The 17,341-nt window shown below is 35.3% G+C and overlaps 1 protein-coding gene across 1 annotated transcript in view; it reads left to right on the top strand.

Annotated features, from left to right (window-relative positions):
* The first annotated feature begins 7,026 nt into the window (after positions 1–7,026).
* Positions 7,027–17,341, top strand: part of LOC111615836 (neural cell adhesion molecule 1-like) — a 75,458-nt gene continuing 65,143 nt past the window's right edge. Inside the window, exon 1 of the mRNA XM_023357300.1 lies at positions 7,027–7,308. Within this exon, the coding sequence (XP_023213068.1) occupies positions 7,263–7,308 (46 nt within the window). The 5' untranslated portion in view covers positions 7,027–7,262. The remainder of the gene's footprint in view (positions 7,309–17,341) is intronic.

Here is a 17,341-nt window from a genome sequence, read left to right as displayed (position 1 = left end):
GTTTTTTTTCACACGAGAGGAAGGGCCGAGATCTTCAGCACATAAGCCGCGTGTATTAAAGACGAAGATTGGTCTCGAAATATAGAAAGAAAAGATAATTATGGAATACTAAGATAAGATTTAACACGTAACAAAGTGGCAGAAGAATATTTCTAAACGAGCACCGCATCTTTTCGTAAAATCTTGGATATTTTATACTCAAAACGTATGCGAGTAGGAGGAGGATATATTGAAATAAGAACGTGATATTCGAGTATGTAAGATTGTTACTGGTTAAAAAGTATATTTCGAGGTGATAAAGATTTTGAAAAAGTTCTCGGAGAAAACCAAAAGTGGAAAGATTTCGATTTTAAAAGAGAGATATTCGATTTTCAGGAAATCGGAATCCAAGAAAAAGATCAGTTATCAAATCCTTTACGTTAAAGTATCTTCGGATTGTATCCGAGATGGCATATATATTCTTAAATATAACAATGGTGGAATTAAAAAAAGAAAAAAATGGCTTCCGTCTGCGATCGTTAAATAAAATTATTATTATTTTTTTTTTTTGCAACATCCGAGAAACAAGAAAATATTTTTTACTTACATTTTTTAAAAGTTTTATTAGCTGTTATCCCAAAGGGTTTTCATATCGAACGAACTCTTTTTTTTCTTTCTTTATTCCGTTCCCGTACTACTACTACTACTTTAATAATAAATAGTACTAGTAGTAAAAATCAAAAGCTCCGAGTCCATCCCTTTATTTTCGACGGTACGAAAAGGTAGAAAAACAAAAAAAAAAAAAAAAGNAACAGATATAAATATAATTTAAATTTATAAATAATATATAAAAAAAAAAACAGTGGTTTTTCCCCCGTGTAAAAATTGAATTTTATGTCAATACAGAGATGGATTAAATCTTTCATTTATGAATTCCTTCCGGGATTTTTTTATAGAGTTTCCTACTGAAAATACAAAAATATAGAGGTTTCCTCTAAAATAAGACTAAAATTGAATTCAATGTCACAGTAGACTTGGATTATCATGACATTTATGAAACTATTCAGGATTTATATAAAATTTCTTATCGAAAATATATAAAATTTAGAGAGATTTATTTATTTATTTATTTTCTTTTTCCACTAAAATACGACCAAAAATTAGAGTAAATTCGTACATTTTTCTCTTTACAATAGAATTTTTAGTAGTATTATTCACTAAAACTTTATGAAACTTCTGAAATTTACTACCACTAAAATAAAATTACTTAAGAGTTGTTTAGAACTAGTTTATTTTCCTTCTAAAATATAATATTCTTACAATTGAGTATAGTGGATAATCTTTAAATATCAGGTTCATCCTCCTTTTCTTATTCTCTTTTTCTTGTGTGAAAGATAAGGAACCGAACCATAGACTTAAGAGAGATTGTTTTCTAAAAAAAAAAGGTGTAGAAAACTTTATTTACCAAGCATCATACAATTTTAATTTGAATCGATGAGAGTAGTTTTGTCAGACATTCGGTTTTGTTCTTTGGTTTTTTGATCGAGTTTCCTTTCAAAGTCAATCCTTCATCCGACTTCATCACTCGTCTAGATTTTCGAAACTTTTATATAAAATTCTCTCTATTTATCCATTTATTTTTCATGATATTAAATTTTTAAAATCTTTTAAATGCTTAATAACTACAAAAACAATTTTCGAGATGTTCGAAGAAAGAAGAGAGAGACACAGAACAGTATTATTAGAGGATTTTTCTCCTCCCCCGTACAGTACATGTTGTATTAAATTAATTCTTTTCCAAGCTATTTTACTTATTAACTACCAGTTATATTACTTTTATTATCAATTTTCAAACTTTAACAAGTACACCAAATGACTTTGTAAAATTAAAGGAGTAATTCGATCTTCGTAAAGTTTCTCCCTTGAGTTCTTCTTCTTTTTTTAACGTAATTAATGAATCTTTCTTTAATTTTATTTTTATATACCTAATTCTAATTAGTTAATTCGATAAAATATCATTATTATTATTATTATTATTAGAAAGGTTGCGGCCGAAGTTTTCATCGCTCAAACGTGAACGTCGAACGTCGAGCGATGTATCTTGTAAGCTGCGCTCGACGTTCGACGTTCACGTTTGAGAGATGGAAACTTCGGCCGCAAACTCGTTATTATTATGCTTTTTTAATGGATTGAATATTAGGTTTTGATTAGATAAACCTGCCTTAGACGGATCTTATCGGATTCAGTAGTAGATTTGGAGGATTTTATGGTATTGCCAATGGTAAATTTAAGTGTAATAGCTTCGAGTCAATCCATTTTAACGTTGATTTTGAGAGATTTCATATGATTGTCGGATCTTCATGGGATTTGGTGGATTTTGTAGGAGGTGTGTTCTTTTAATAAAATGACTACAGTGGTTTTTTTTGTGGATTCGAGGTGAAGACAATATGCGAATTTTAATATAGTTTAAAGCAGTTTTAAGAAAGAAAATAAGAGATTTTACAATGAAATTCAACTTTTAATCTTTTGAAATTTCCAATTTGAGAAAGAAACAATTAGAATTATTTAAAAAAAAAAAATAATAATATTATCGGAGGATTTTTCTCTATCCAGTTTCTTCCTTTCGCTAAGATTTTGATTAAATATAGGAACCGAAAATAAATAAATCCGGTTTAAAATTACTTCGAGTTTTATCGTCAAGAAACAGGGATGTTTGGAGTGAGGACGTTTACCTCTTCCGTTTATGTAACAATAAAACAGCCGATACATTCGTAGATATTTAGAAATGAAATAGTGGGAAGGGGGGGATAAAAGAGTAAAAAAGCTTTAGTCGCTCAATTTCTTCCAGTTGGTAGTCGAGTCTCGTTCCATTGGCAAACAACTAGAATACTTTATACGGTCTTTGTGTGACGAAAATTTCAAAAAACTGCGACTCAAATCATCACCCCGACTTTCGACGTTTCCATAAAAACGTTTTTTTTTTATGTCTCCAGAAGAGGGTGGACCGAAAACGAATTCCTAAAATTCAGCGACGACATTAAAAAAAACGTTTATTAACTATATCCTCTTAGAGATAATTAAACGGGATTTTTTTATATTGTAAAATACAGTCGACCCCCCATAACACTGTTGATTTTTCCGTTTTATATGAATTCCATGTTGTACGAGTCACTTAGATTTTACAAATACGCGAGCCGTTCGCAGCCCGGCACACGTATTTGTAAAATCTAAGTGACTCGTACAACATGGAATTCATATAAAACGAAAAAACCAACAGTGTTATAGGGGGACGACTTGTATGATTATTTTAAAAAACTTTGTCTTCTGTGACGTTTCGTTCTTGGTCACCCTTGTCTGTAGAAATTCCATTAAGAGTTAAACTTAATTATATTGGAATGAATGTAAATATATAGAAGGAAGTTCGATAGTGGTTTACGGAGGTAAACAGGAGAAAATGTCTTCTATACGAACTTTAAATTTGGGGTAATCGTCCCCTTTTCTTACAGATCGTTCGAGCGAGTTGTTCGTCTGGCATTCCGACGTCCTTTCGACCGTAAAATAATTAGTTAGACTTTATCCATGTGGAAAGGAGCCCGTGCCGACTGAGTTTTGAGAAATTCGAGGAGTCCAATCTAGGTGAAGAGTAACTGGACTGTAAAGTTAGAAAAAATTCTCCGACGTCCGAATTATCGACGATCGATTCTTCTCGTAAATAAAAAAAAAGAGGGGAGGGGGAGAATTAATTGAAATCCTTGCGCCCGGAAATTATTTGTTTAGAGGAGAAACGGTGGAAAATACCCCCGCTCGACAAAGGAGTAATTAGTATTCGTTTATCGTTCGGAACGAAACCGGATATTTATCCCTCTCCAGTGACGTCAGGGGATGAAGGAAAATGTTTACGATTTAAATATTACGCGGTAAATTTAGTCTCGAGAGATTACGACTGAAAAGGGTGAAAGGATGAGACTCGCTTCCTTCACAAAATTATTATTCGAGACCCGATCCCCGCTCGCCTCTTTCTAAAGTTATAGCCACGCAAACGGGATATAAATATTATGCAAAGGGGTCTTCGGGGAGCGTGTTCTACTTGACTTTCGGTGTAGACAACTGCGTATATATTATTCTCTTTCCCTAACACGTTGCGCGAATCAATTCGGTGTTACACGAAAACATCCCCCAAATTTCTTGATGCGAAAACTCGTTTAGTTCATCGGAAAAAAAGACGAGATTCCTATTATTGAACACAGAAAAGAATGAGGATTTCTGTGGATACAATAGTAATACATAAATAGGAAATGGGAGTCGTTTACTATGGGAAAATGTCAAACTCGAATAGACAATTATCCATAGATCTATCATTAGCTTTGGCACTTAATTACGGCTAATCGGGTGACTTATTGACGTATTATTGGGAGGTATTCATCAATCACGGATGCGATCAAATTATAAGATAGTTAATTAACTCCGTAAATTCATATTTTATTTTTAGTAAATTCACATTTTAGTTTAGTAAAATTTATCTGAAATGCCGCAGATATTGTTAAAGAACAGTAAGTAAACGAGCGTAACATTTGTTACCTTTAGAACGAATATCTTCAAAGTTAATGTTTGAATACTCTTTTCAAATTAAACCTTATCCATCTAAGATTTCTCTCCTTACTCTTCCTTCACTAATGGAATTGATTTAATTCATTGCAAACATTAAAATTACATTTTAGCTAACCTTTAGAAACGACCTATAAAAGCTCGGAAGTCAATTAGAATGGTAAATACATAAATATATCCACAAGCGGAGGTAATTCAGGAAGGCTTTTCACAAATTTCTCCAAAGTATTACTAAAAATTCATGTTTTAAAATAGTATTTTAGATTCTAGTATATACTAAACAAGATATAATTATTTAAATTTATACAGATTGAAGAGGGGGAACGAATATATTTTCCCTAAGACATTCGAATTCGAATAAAGTGAACGAATGTTTTACACTACAACAACGTCTAATTGTTTTCTAATTTCATTATAATTTTTCATAGACGAATCCACGTTACATTATCATAATTAAACAGCAAAACGATACGGTAACTCCCAATCTACAATATATTCACGTATCCGTAGAGAGAGAGACATTGAAACGAGATGGGAGAAACTCATTGTCTCGTTTCGCTTTAATACTTCTTATGTGCAGTCAAATGTTAATTTCAAATCGGTCTTTTGTATTATTGTTAATGAATTTTCAGGAAGAATTTATTTTCCATTTCGAATACGAAAATATCTTCCTGATTAATAAAATAATTGATCGAAGCAACGAGAAAATCCATGGAAGATCGGCTCGCTTGTTTTTTCGAAGTACGAAGAATGAAGTCAGAATCTATCCTGGAAAATTCTTTTTGGAAAGGAAAGAAACAATTTTCCAGGATAGATTTAGTAGTGTAAGACTTAGTTTTCTTCTTACGAGCTTTGATTTTCCCTCTCCTTTTTTTTCTCTCGTAAAAATCCCCAACTTTCGTGACGAACGAAGCAAGAATGCCAATCTCTAGAGTAAGGTTGCTCTTTGGAATTTATTCGAAAGCCACAAAAAAGAGTAAATAAATAAATAAATATAATAATTTAGATTCGTTTTAAACCAGAAATTAAGTTTTTTTAACATTAATTATTCTCTTTTTTTCCCATTTTAAAATATTTCTTTACCATTCTGGAGTATCGATCGAACGTTTTATAAAAAGTGGAGAGTGCGGTTCTTCTTTTTATTTTCTAAATAAATTATTGTTTGTGTAACCTTAAAGCTTTTTGGAATTCATTTCTGGAATTTCTCGTAGATTTATCTATTTAGCAAAGCATTTAAACCGTGGCTGAACGTGTTAATTCGTTTGTACTCGACGAATAAGGTGAACATTCTTATGCCAGTTCGCCTTTTTTTTTTAGTGACGAAACTCACCACGTCACTACTCGTTTCGCAGAGGCGGAGGTGTTTTTCGCTTTGCATTCCCTCTAATGGAAGAGGTTCCGACCGACAAAGAGTTAAACAATTTATATTCGTGGGTGAGCGAGATTCTAGAGCGCTTCTGGAATTCATAATATTTTCCCAATCCGCGATTTTTATCCTAGTTAAGTTTTCTGTTTTTCCTTTCTTTTTCGCTCCATTTGCGACGTCACACGACCGTAAATCTTATCCGATTTAACTGAGTTTTATGGGCACTTCCCAAAACCGAAAAATGCCTAACAATTCGTTGGTTTTCGACCGACACGAACGACGAATTTATATGAAAAATCGACATTTCGAGAGATAAAACGACTGTAAGACACGTTGCACGATTTCCTTCTTCGTACTCTGATGACGTATTAAAGAAAATCACTTCCGTTACGTCATCACCGAGTAGACGAACAAGAAAATCAAACCGGCGATCGAATAATATACACGTTCTTAGGGTGCCAATAGGGTTTTTATACTTTATAAATTTGTGACTGGAATCAAACTCGGGCTAGTTAACTTCTGGAAGGAAGAGGTGCGGTTGGAAATCCGCACGTGAGAGAAGAAGGTTCCACCCGCCACCCACTCGTGACACGCGATAGACGTCTCTCCCCGTACCGGAGTGTCGGATAAACGTCACTCCAAACGACGTCCACAAACCGTAGTGTCACATACGGGCCGTATTTTCCCACGCCACTCCTTTCGTACAAGGAAACGAGAAGAGAGACGTGCGACTGGCCGGAAGTTTTTAAGTTCGTCTCTTCCGGGGAGGGAGAAAATCGATTTCCTCATTCCTCTTTTTCGTTAGAAAGTAATTACATAACGAGGGAGGGTTGTCGAAAGTTAAGATCCACTCGTCGTCCGTTCCGTCTTTCTAACACCACGATCCGGACGGGGTAGTAGAAAGGCAATTACGGAGACGTCGACAGGTGAGAAGGGTGAACGACCGACTCGGTCCGGAAATCGTCCTCCTCTTCTCCTTATTACTTCCCGCATCACCCTACAGGTGGCGCGACACCACACTGCACCACCGCCGGTCACGTGACGTAAGAGGTTAGCAGCGGGCCCGCCGAATGCGGGAAAGAAAGAGGAGTATAAACGACGAACGGTCGGGTGTGTCCGAGGGAAGAAAAGAGAAACGAGGACGGACGAAACGGAGGAGGAAAGAGGGATTACGTTTTCAGTCGGATCGGCACGGTCGCGTCACACCGGACCGGTATTCGTCCGCCCGCGAGTGGTCTGGCGGCAGTGGAAAAACGTCGAGTCCGTTAGCCGCTTTGCTTGCCGAAGCCCATTAGAGGCAGTGCGAACGACAATGGATGCGTCTCGGATAATCGCCTTGTGTGCCACGCTCCTGTCAGGTGAGTGACGTCTTTCGGGTCCGTCATAAGCAATTTTCGCGCCCTCCGAACAAAGGACGCGGCGGCCGGACGCAAAAACGGCCGGCGAGAATTTTCGGCGGACGTGGCGCCACTTTTCGAAAACGTGTCGGCAAAGGGTCGCTTTGTTTCCGTCCGCGTTTCCTCCGTCGTCCTCGATCGTTACGTCGCACCCCGACGCCCTGGCGCGCTCGCGTCGCGTCGCCGCTCGGACCAACTCCCCCCTCTCTCTCTCTCTCTTTATTCCCTTCTCTTCGGGCCCGAGCGGGCCGGGTGGATGGTACCGCCGCGGCTCCACTCCCGCCCTGACCGGAAATTAATTTTCCTCATCCGAATTGGAATGGAAACTTAATCGATTCGGACTCGTCGGCGGTCAATTCTACTACACCCCCGTTCTGCGGATCCGAACTTAGTTTTTCACTTCTTATTCGCCTGCCAGTTTTTCCGTTCGGGGGATGGGGAAATCGATCGTGCCTATTATTTCTCGGTAATAGAACGTGTTTTCGTTGCGGACGAGTCGTCCACCCTCGATCGCCCTTCCGTGCTCGACGCGGGGTCGACGAGTCGAAAAACGACGGAGGAAACCCGTCGGTTTCGCTAACAATAGTATAACGACGATGTTCGGACGACCCCCTCGGACGGGGAATCTACTCCCCGCCACCCGGGAGGCCATTTCCGGTCGGGGGAGGGTAAAAGCCCGGAACCGCGGATGGCGCGCGCGCGCCGTGCGCCGCNTTCCAGCCCTAAAAAAAAAAAAGGTTAAAGGTATGTTGAAGATTTCTCCGCTCGCAACAAAGAATAAATTTTGAAGAAAATTGTTTATTTGTCATCAAACTCTTTGACTGAATTAATACTAATAAATAAAATAATAATAAAATATTGTTTGCGCTAAGGAAGACAGATTGAAAAATTTCACCGAGATACTTTCCTGGGATCGATACGAAATCGTTATAGATGCGTGATCGATTGATCGGGCCAACCCCAAATATATATTTTTTTTAAAGTACACAGAGATTTTAGTTTTTCTGTCCAGAGTTCGATCGATATATTTAGAATTTATTTAAGAGAAAAGAAGGGCAGAAAACATTTCTTCGGTCGCCCATCGACAATAAACAAACAGGTAGTATAATGGAAAAGTAAAACTGGAGGAACGTCGAACGGACTTGAATAATTTATCTGCATCCTCCAGAGCCGGATCCTGAGAGTAACTCCGTTTCTAAACAGTTCAGACACGAGAAAATTAGCACTTATCTTCCCTTACCTCCCCGCGGTGCCGTTTTCCCCGAGAAAATGCCGAAAGGAGTTTTTTCGGAGGAGAACGAAATCACTGTTAGGTTGCTGTAATGACAACATTCTGGGATTTCCAACGGCTACCGTTCGTCTCGGAGGATTTTCCTCTAGAATAGCTACTCGTTCCCGCCACTAAGACAATTAGTTTCCATATAGATGTTTAACACGCGGATAAAAAGCGGGTTTTTACGGTGTTAGATCTCCGAGTTGCCTGTGGCAATTTTGTAAAAGGAGATTTTACTCGGCCTATCTTCCGTATCCCGTTCCATTATGAGATTGAATTTCCTCGCTCAGAGAAATGCTACTAAATCGTGCCCCCGATGTTTACGTTTACGAATCGCCACCACCCCTTCTCGTTTTATAAGACCGGGACGAAATTTAACAACCGTTTCTGTATTCTATTCCGTATAAAATCTCATAGATCGTCTTTTACGTAACGTTACGAACGTGTCCGTTACGCAAATATCGATCCATCTTCCTACATAACCGTAATCTTTGTAGAAAATATTAACTGGTGTCATTATGGGCACATATTTTACAAACTGCCATTCCTCTTACGAGTATTCTCATTTAATAAAGGATATTATGTTACTACCGCTATGGAACGATTCGTAATTGTAATATTTGATGATTCAAAAGCGAGTGTTTAAAATTTATCGATTTTCCCGGCTCTTCAGTATATTATTAACATTAAAATTGGCTAAATATGGTACTATGTATGGTAACTTGTCACGCTGATTTCCGAATTAATATTGTTTCTCATAGCACTGTTACTTTAGCTAAAGATTTTTAAAAGAATTTCCATGCTATCTTGCTATTTTTCTTTAATATAAATATATTTATCAATTGTATAAAATTCAATTCCTCTTCCTTCTTCTTTTTCTTCGGTCATTACTCCAGTAATTCATACATTATTTTGAACTTTAACAATAAAAACATGTTTGTTTTCCATTAAAGAATATTTGTTAAGAAATAATCTCATTGAATATTTCAAGAGAATGAATTTAAATGCATTTTTTATTAAAGATTAACCCATATATACGCAGTGCGTATATGTTACGCCATTATCTGGTATATGATAAAAATTATTGGATGTTTGCCTATTTTAGTCGATGGAGGAAAGAATAAACAAGTCGTTTAATATGACAAGTGCCTTGCTTCTGCAATACGCTTTCCAATTTTTATCATTTTTAACCTCTTCCTTTTGGAAAAATTCTCTTTGCTAATAGGAATTCGTTAGAGAGTTCATTAATACAGAAATTAGATATACTCCGCAGATAACTGTCATTGAATAGCATTTATCTATTGATTCTTTACAAGAATTTTCGTTTCTTGTTGATACATTTGCGTTAGAATGAATACTTTTTTTTTTTACAAAAGCTTCTTTCAAATCTTAAGATCAATGTTTGTTTTGGAAGCGAGTCCCAAGGAAAGGAGCACATACACACACACACATACATATATAAAAAGAACTCTTTATTCCTTTGAAAGGTTTCCGAAGCAGAAGCAATTTTCAAAAAATTTACGAGTGTTCATAAATGTGTTCCGAACTATTCTGTAGTTCGAAATCCATTTTTTTAAATAAACAAGTCGGTTCTGGGATCCATAAAGCGAATTCCTGCTTGTGCTATCGTGCATAAATTGAAATATCGCTCACAGTAAAAAGGGTGGTAGGCAAAGATACTAAAACACTTTGTTGTTGTTTTTTTTTTCTGTGCAAGATAGCCACATCGAGTTTGTCCTCGTAATTTGCCAAATTTCTGCTTTTTATTTTTGATGATTACAAAAATTCATGAGCAATGCGACTCATTTTAAAAGAGAAACTCTCTCTCTAAAATGCTCACTTCACGAGATCCTTTGATGTTCTTTTGAAATTTTTTTAGGCACGTTCGTAATGGTAAAAAAATCAGTGCATATTGACGTTGAAGAATTCACATTAATTACGAAAAAAAACCTCATAAAGTGAGGTTTTTTTTCACACGAGAGGAAGGGCCGAGATCTTCAGCACATAAGCCGCGTGTATTAAAGACGAAGATTGGTCTCGAAATATAGAAAGAAAAGATAATTATGGAATACTAAGATAAGATTTAACACGTAACAAAGTGGCAGAAGAATATTTCTAAACGAGCACCGCATCTTTTCGTAAAATCTTGGATATTTTATACTCAAAACGTATGCGAGTAGGAGGAGGATATATTGAAATAAGAACGTGATATTCGAGTATGTAAGATTGTTACTGGTTAAAAAGTATATTTCGAGGTGATAAAGATTTTGAAAAAGTTCTCGGAGAAAACCAAAAGTGGAAAGATTTCGATTTTAAAAGAGAGATATTCGATTTTCAGGAAATCGGAATCCAAGAAAAAGATCAGTTATCAAATCCTTTACGTTAAAGTATCTTCGGATTGTATCCGAGATGGCATATATATTCTTAAATATAACAATGGTGGAATTAAAAAAAGAAAAAAATGGCTTCCGTCTGCGATCGTTAAATAAAATTATTATTATTTTTTTTTTTTGCAACATCCGAGAAACAAGAAAATATTTTTTACTTACATTTTTTAAAAGTTTTATTAGCTGTTATCCCAAAGGGTTTTCATATCGAACGAACTCTTTTTTTTCTTTCTTTATTCCGTTCCCGTACTACTACTACTACTTTAATAATAAATAGTACTAGTAGTAAAAATCAAAAGCTCCGAGTCCATCCCTTTATTTTCGACGGTACGAAAAGGTAGAAAAACAAAAAAAAAAAAAAAAAGGAAATTTTCAACGAGAAGAATTTATTTTAAAAGAACGAGACTCGCATGGCAATTACCCTTAAGTTTTCCCTTTTAAAATGCATAATATGAAATGGCTTGGAGAATTGTAGCTTCTATTTCTTCTTTCCACAGAAGAGATGAAGAGTTACTTTATCAGCCTTTATCTTTCTTATAAGCTTTTGATCCGTTTTTCTAGTATCTCTTAAGATAACTTTAATAATAATTTTACAAATAGCTTATAATGTCCTTCATCTAGTTTGGTTTTTCAACAACCAAACTAATAGGAAACTTGACATTTATGCTAGCCGTTCAGCAAAATTTCGAGTGTCTTCTTTTTTCTTGTAATTCTATGGATTATCTACCATCAATGCTCGATGGTTGGAAACTCTTTAAAGAATCTACCACTGTACTTTCACCCTCCAAATCTTTACTAGCTTTTTAGAAATTTTAGACGATGATTGATTAATTTTGATGGTTTTTTTCAAACTTGGAGGTTCTTTCGTGTTTATCTTTTCTTGTGGTTCAACAATGCCGCGCGTTGGCTTGGTTCCTGAAGAGCAAAAATCTTCTCCCGCTCGGTATTGAAATTGGTGATTTGGTGTATTTAAATTATTCTATTAAAATTAAAACTACTAATAATAAATTGAGTAATTACGCGAGAAGTTCTTTTCCTTGGTTAAAAATAGCTACCAATATCGACTTTCTCCACAGCAGTTTAAACCGAGTGTCGTTAGATAAGTGAAAAGTAAATTTTCTAAAATTAGAAATTCGTTGGGAAAAGTCATCCGACTCCCACTTATGTTGCAGAGGACGAAACTAGATGTTAGAAAACTCGAGTTCAAAGCAAATATCTTATTTTCTTCACTCCTTTATCGCTATTTTAAGCGATAACTTATAGCACACTCGAATGTGGAGATGCGAGAGATTTCTACAATAACCAAAAAGGCTTCTAAAATATCGATAAATCGCGAAAAGTAAACACACTTATCGGTATTTTAAACCGATGGAGCTTCTACAATTGCATAAACATATTATATAAATCATTCTATATATTTTTATCCGATAACGCCCTCTAGTGTTCGGTTTACCGCTGTTTGCTAACGTCACAGCTTCGTCGTCTATTATTGGACGGTTTAAAAATTTGAATCTAGTAAAAACGGTTTCTTTTTTTTTTTTTGTTGTTGTTTGCAAATATATAAGATCGATTTAATCGGATAAATTTAATTCCGATAAATGTATTTTTTAATGGATATTTTTAAAGCTTCGTTTCTCAAATATTTCGTTAAGAGTTTATGATAATTCAGGGAATATAATTAAAATTTTGACACTGGGAGACTTGTAATATCAGATGTTAAACTTCTGGCAGAATAACTAATCACCGAATACGTTCACGTACTACTACGGTATTATTAGTATTACTGCCATGAATGTAAACGATATAATCAGTCACTCGAATCATAATTAACGTCATACGTTTTGTCGGGTGTCGCAATAAGCGAGCGTTTTGGAAAGAACGGAGTTTCGAGGGATGGATAAAAAGTTCTTTCTTCTCTCCTCCGTCCCGTTGAGGAGGCATTAAAATGTCACCGGCGAGACGGAGAAGCTCCTCGACTGTTTTGCATAATAAAGGATAATCATTTTAGGGTCTGGATTCGATAACTGTACTTCAACACCGGAAGAGAGATGCGGTAAATATTTCATATCCGAATTTAAATTTTAAAAGGATCAGATATGCCCGATCCTTTCTTACGGGGTCGATATACATCGCTGGCAATCCTCGGCGCGCGCGCGAGCACGCGTCGACGTTTTCATCCGCGCGTTGTGCTTGGCTCTATGTTTTTCATCCTTATTTATTATTTTACGGAGCACATAAAATGTTAAGAATATTCCCCGATCGTCAATCTTCGGTCGTGTTATGTCCGATAAAAGGAATACCCACGAGGTCGAGATTCGGTTCCTACTTGATCTGGCGTGAAATATATTGGGAATGATATTTCCCCAAGGATGGCGCTCGCTCTTGTTTTTCCTCTAAAAATACTAACAAGGATTTTCCCGAAGGAACAGAAAAATCTTCTATTTTATCATTATTTATAAGGACGGAAAAGGAAACGAAACGTTTCCACGCTGCGACGGAATTTAAATTTCGTTGCTGTGTGTACCGGTATTGTCTGTCCTTAACGCTTTGGATTTCTAGAATCGTATATCGCGAGAAATGCCGTAACTGAATTTCTGCATTTCTGAATGCGAAAACGTTTGGAGAATTTTTGAAACAGTTTTTTTTTTCCATTGGTTTACTAATTTTATTGTAATGGGAATGTGTAAAAATGGCGTCAACTCCGATCTAAGATAAAATGGATCAGTTTAATTCTTTGTCCAGAATTTTACTTTATAAAATAAAGACTTTTCTGTATTTCTTTTAAAATATGGTTGCTACGCGACATGCAAATGGAAGATATTTCAAGTATTATTGATTTAGCAAAATGTCATTGAGAAAATTTTGTTTATAGACGATAGCCAAACTATTTTTGGCTTTATTTGCCGTTTAGAAATTAAATGGCGGTCGTTTGAAGGATACCGTGAACTTTACAACGGGATTGATCCCTATTCTTTTATTTATAAAAGTAATCAATAAAATTAACTTTTTATACGAAAATAACGAATATAATAATAATAAAAAAGCGTTCGTAAATTATCCTAGCGCATTCGAATCGCTAGACGGCGCTCGATTTCGAATAGAACCAATGGCGCAAACGACTTAACGATTTGATCGGTGCACAAGTTTCCGAACGCTCTTCGATTTAAGTGGAATTCCGGAGGCGAACGAGTGGAACGATTTCTGTGATCGAACGCACTCGGCTGGATATTGGTATGTTAATGATCGTCGACCGAACGCCATATTATCGAACATTAAAGTGTCGACAGCTGGCGGGAACAGTCCAATATTAACGCTAATATCGAACCGAGAGACGAATGAATTATTCCTCGCCACGTAGGAATAGGCATATTCTCTCGTCGTGTATACTCCTAATTTACCGAAATAAACATTTTTCATGCTTTTAAAAGCGTTTAAAAATGGAAAACGAAACCGACGGTTTTGGGCGGCGAGCGCCTTTCGAGAGTTCGAAATAGATCGAACGTAACTAACTTATTTTACGGGAACGTTTTGCGCAGTACTTTATCCTTCTTTTATAGATAAAGTAATTGAATTTGAGATTGGCTTCAGTTCTAAATTCACTTTCTATTACGGATGTCATTCAAATATGGCGATAGTTAGTAATAACTTTTGCTTGTTACCGGATGGAAAACACGACAAATCTTAATGGGATTATAGATTTGTAATGTATGATATACATACGATCTTCCTGTAATTTTAATGTCAACTAATACAGGGAATTTACTTGAAAGTGTTGAATCTTCGAACCCACACTAGCCTCAGTTTAATTCTTTCGTGCCAGGTCAGAGATGACACTGTAACGTTATAACTTATATAGGCGTTAAAAAAAACACTGCAGTTAACAATTTCGAAGAGTAGCAGTAATTAAATTTGGGCGGAGGTTAGGAAACAAGGAGGCATTAATCTTGCAACGAAGAAGAAAAACGCGATATTAAAGAGGTAAATTTGTCGCTATCAAATGTCGAAATCATTATTAATTCATAGCTCGATTATAATTAATTAATTATTGTCATTAATTGATGTACTACTGAATGCAGTATGTTTACTCGGATTCATTGATTAAAATACTTAATTGTTCTTTAATCAAAAGCTAGTTTAATCATTCAACTTCGGTTCATTATTGAATACTCTTTTGTAAATTAATCACTTTTACTGTAAATCCAGTTTCTTTATTTTTATAGTACTGTAGTGTTACTAGGTTTTTTTTGGGGGGAAAAATTTTGTGAAAAATATCCTCCGAGTGGTCCCAAACGTAAGTTATAACGTTTCGCACCGAAATTTCGGCACCAAATAACCCAATAAATCTCCAAAAGTGAAAACTCTGTTTTGGTCAGGCGATCGAACGAGATTGATCGAGTTATCGCATTTCACTTTCGACCCTTTCACACGTCAAGAATAATAACCGTGACCTTTTCTCGTATCCGAAACGTTCCGTGTTGTTGTTGTGTTTACCGTGTTTTTACAAAGAAACGAAATTCGTAATTGGTATAAAAAGGTTGTAACTATTACAAAAGGAAAATGACAATTTAAGTTGTATTTAAACTTAAATTGTTTTAATTAAAGAAATGTAATTGGTTTCATTAAAATTAAAATTACGCAACAACAAAACACAATTAGCAAAAGTTAAGGTCGGAGTAGTGTTTGTGTGTGTGTGTGTGTATAGTGTGGGACACTTAATTATGTTTTTGTAGATACGAGCTCTCTCGTTTTATCTTTGTTTCTTTTATCTAACGATCTCTTCGTTTCATTGAGAATATTTCAGTGATAAATGATGCCTAATGATTTTCGAATAACTCCCACTTTCATTAAAATGTTCCCCTCTCCGATGCATCTACGAAAGATTGGCTAATTTGTTAAAATTTCCTCGTAATTTTCCTTCTAAAAGTATCTCTTTTGTGACTACTATAAAAGTGTTTTTCGCTTCAATTTTAACTAGATAATTTGATGGTTTGATTTCCATAATAATTTGCTATTTATTAATTATCTTCCTTACTAATTTTTTTTTGAAGAAATTCATACCTTTTCGCCATTTTTACCACAGGGAATATCTCAGTTTCTGCTTATTACGTTAGATTTCTGTCTTCTTAACGTGCAAAATTATAACTTATCTTCGGTTCCGTAAGGTTTATTTTCGAAAAATTAATGATGGCAAGTTTTTAACAGGATAACTATATTAAAAAAAATTCGTTTACTAAGCGTTAATACGCCATTTTCTGGCATAATTAACTGTAATTTTTATTACTCTTATTAAATCCTTCGTATTTTTAATCGCCTGCAAAAATAAATTGCTCATTATCGCGAATGATAATCTTTGTTCTTAGTAGAAATTTAAAGATATCATCGTTTAAATTTCGGTATAGAAAATTAAAAGTAGGATAAAAAAAAAAAAAAAGGACGTCACTGATTGTCCATCTGAACGTCCAACCTTGGAAGCAATCTTAATTAAATCTAGCAGTCTAGCCGGTTATTCTACGCATTTTTCCTCCATTAAAATTAATTTTAAAAAGCGACAGACATTCAAAATACCGGAAATTTTAAATAAAGATTAATATAACGTTATTCTCGTAAAGTAATAATGGCGTGTGTGTTTGTGTGCAACTGGCCTTCTGTTAATACTCTCGAGTAATGAAGGTGATCCTTACAGTACACTCGCACTTTCTGCGGCCATATTACAGTTATTAAATTACAAAATACTCTTAGTCATCGGCCTCTGATAGAGCTAATCTAATTCGCTTTGAATAATAGAAGGTTCACCCTCTTCACCGCATCATCCTTCTCTTCGACGTCCATCATTTCTAAAAAGATTTTTCTCTCTCTCTCTCTTTCTCTCCAAACCCGAATAGATTGAACTAATTTTTTGGAATTTTCTTCTTTTAAAAAAGAGAAACGTTCCATTAAAAATATATTATTAACAAAGAAATACGGTAAACTAGGGTTAATTTAGTTCTAAAGAGGGGTAAGGTCGATACCGTGTTTCAATGCGCTTCGTACAATATAAGTGAACGGTAATTGTACTAAATTACACACACGTTCGATTACGTTGCTCCCACCAACCCCTATATTAGTTAATAAACTTCCATTTTTTTTTCTTTTTCTTTTGATTGCAAAGGTTATCCAATTTATAATCCCCTCTCCGGAATTCTTTTTCTACTGGCTACAGAAAGGTCAACAGTTTCGGAAGAAATTTAAGATATAAACGGTTGTATCGATGAACAGGTTATCTCACATTCCTTCCTTTAATATTTATTTATTCACATAAACCAGATGTATCTGTTACGTGTATTTGTAATTTAAA

The sequence above is a fragment of the Centruroides sculpturatus genome, unplaced genomic scaffold, assembly GCF_000671375.1.
Source record: "Centruroides sculpturatus isolate CEXI.00-Female unplaced genomic scaffold, Cexi_2.0 scaffold18, whole genome shotgun sequence".
Taxonomy (NCBI): Eukaryota; Metazoa; Arthropoda; class Arachnida; order Scorpiones; family Buthidae; genus Centruroides; species Centruroides sculpturatus.
The sequence above is the reverse complement of the archived record's forward strand: the minus strand, read 5'-3'. Positions and strand labels throughout refer to the sequence as shown.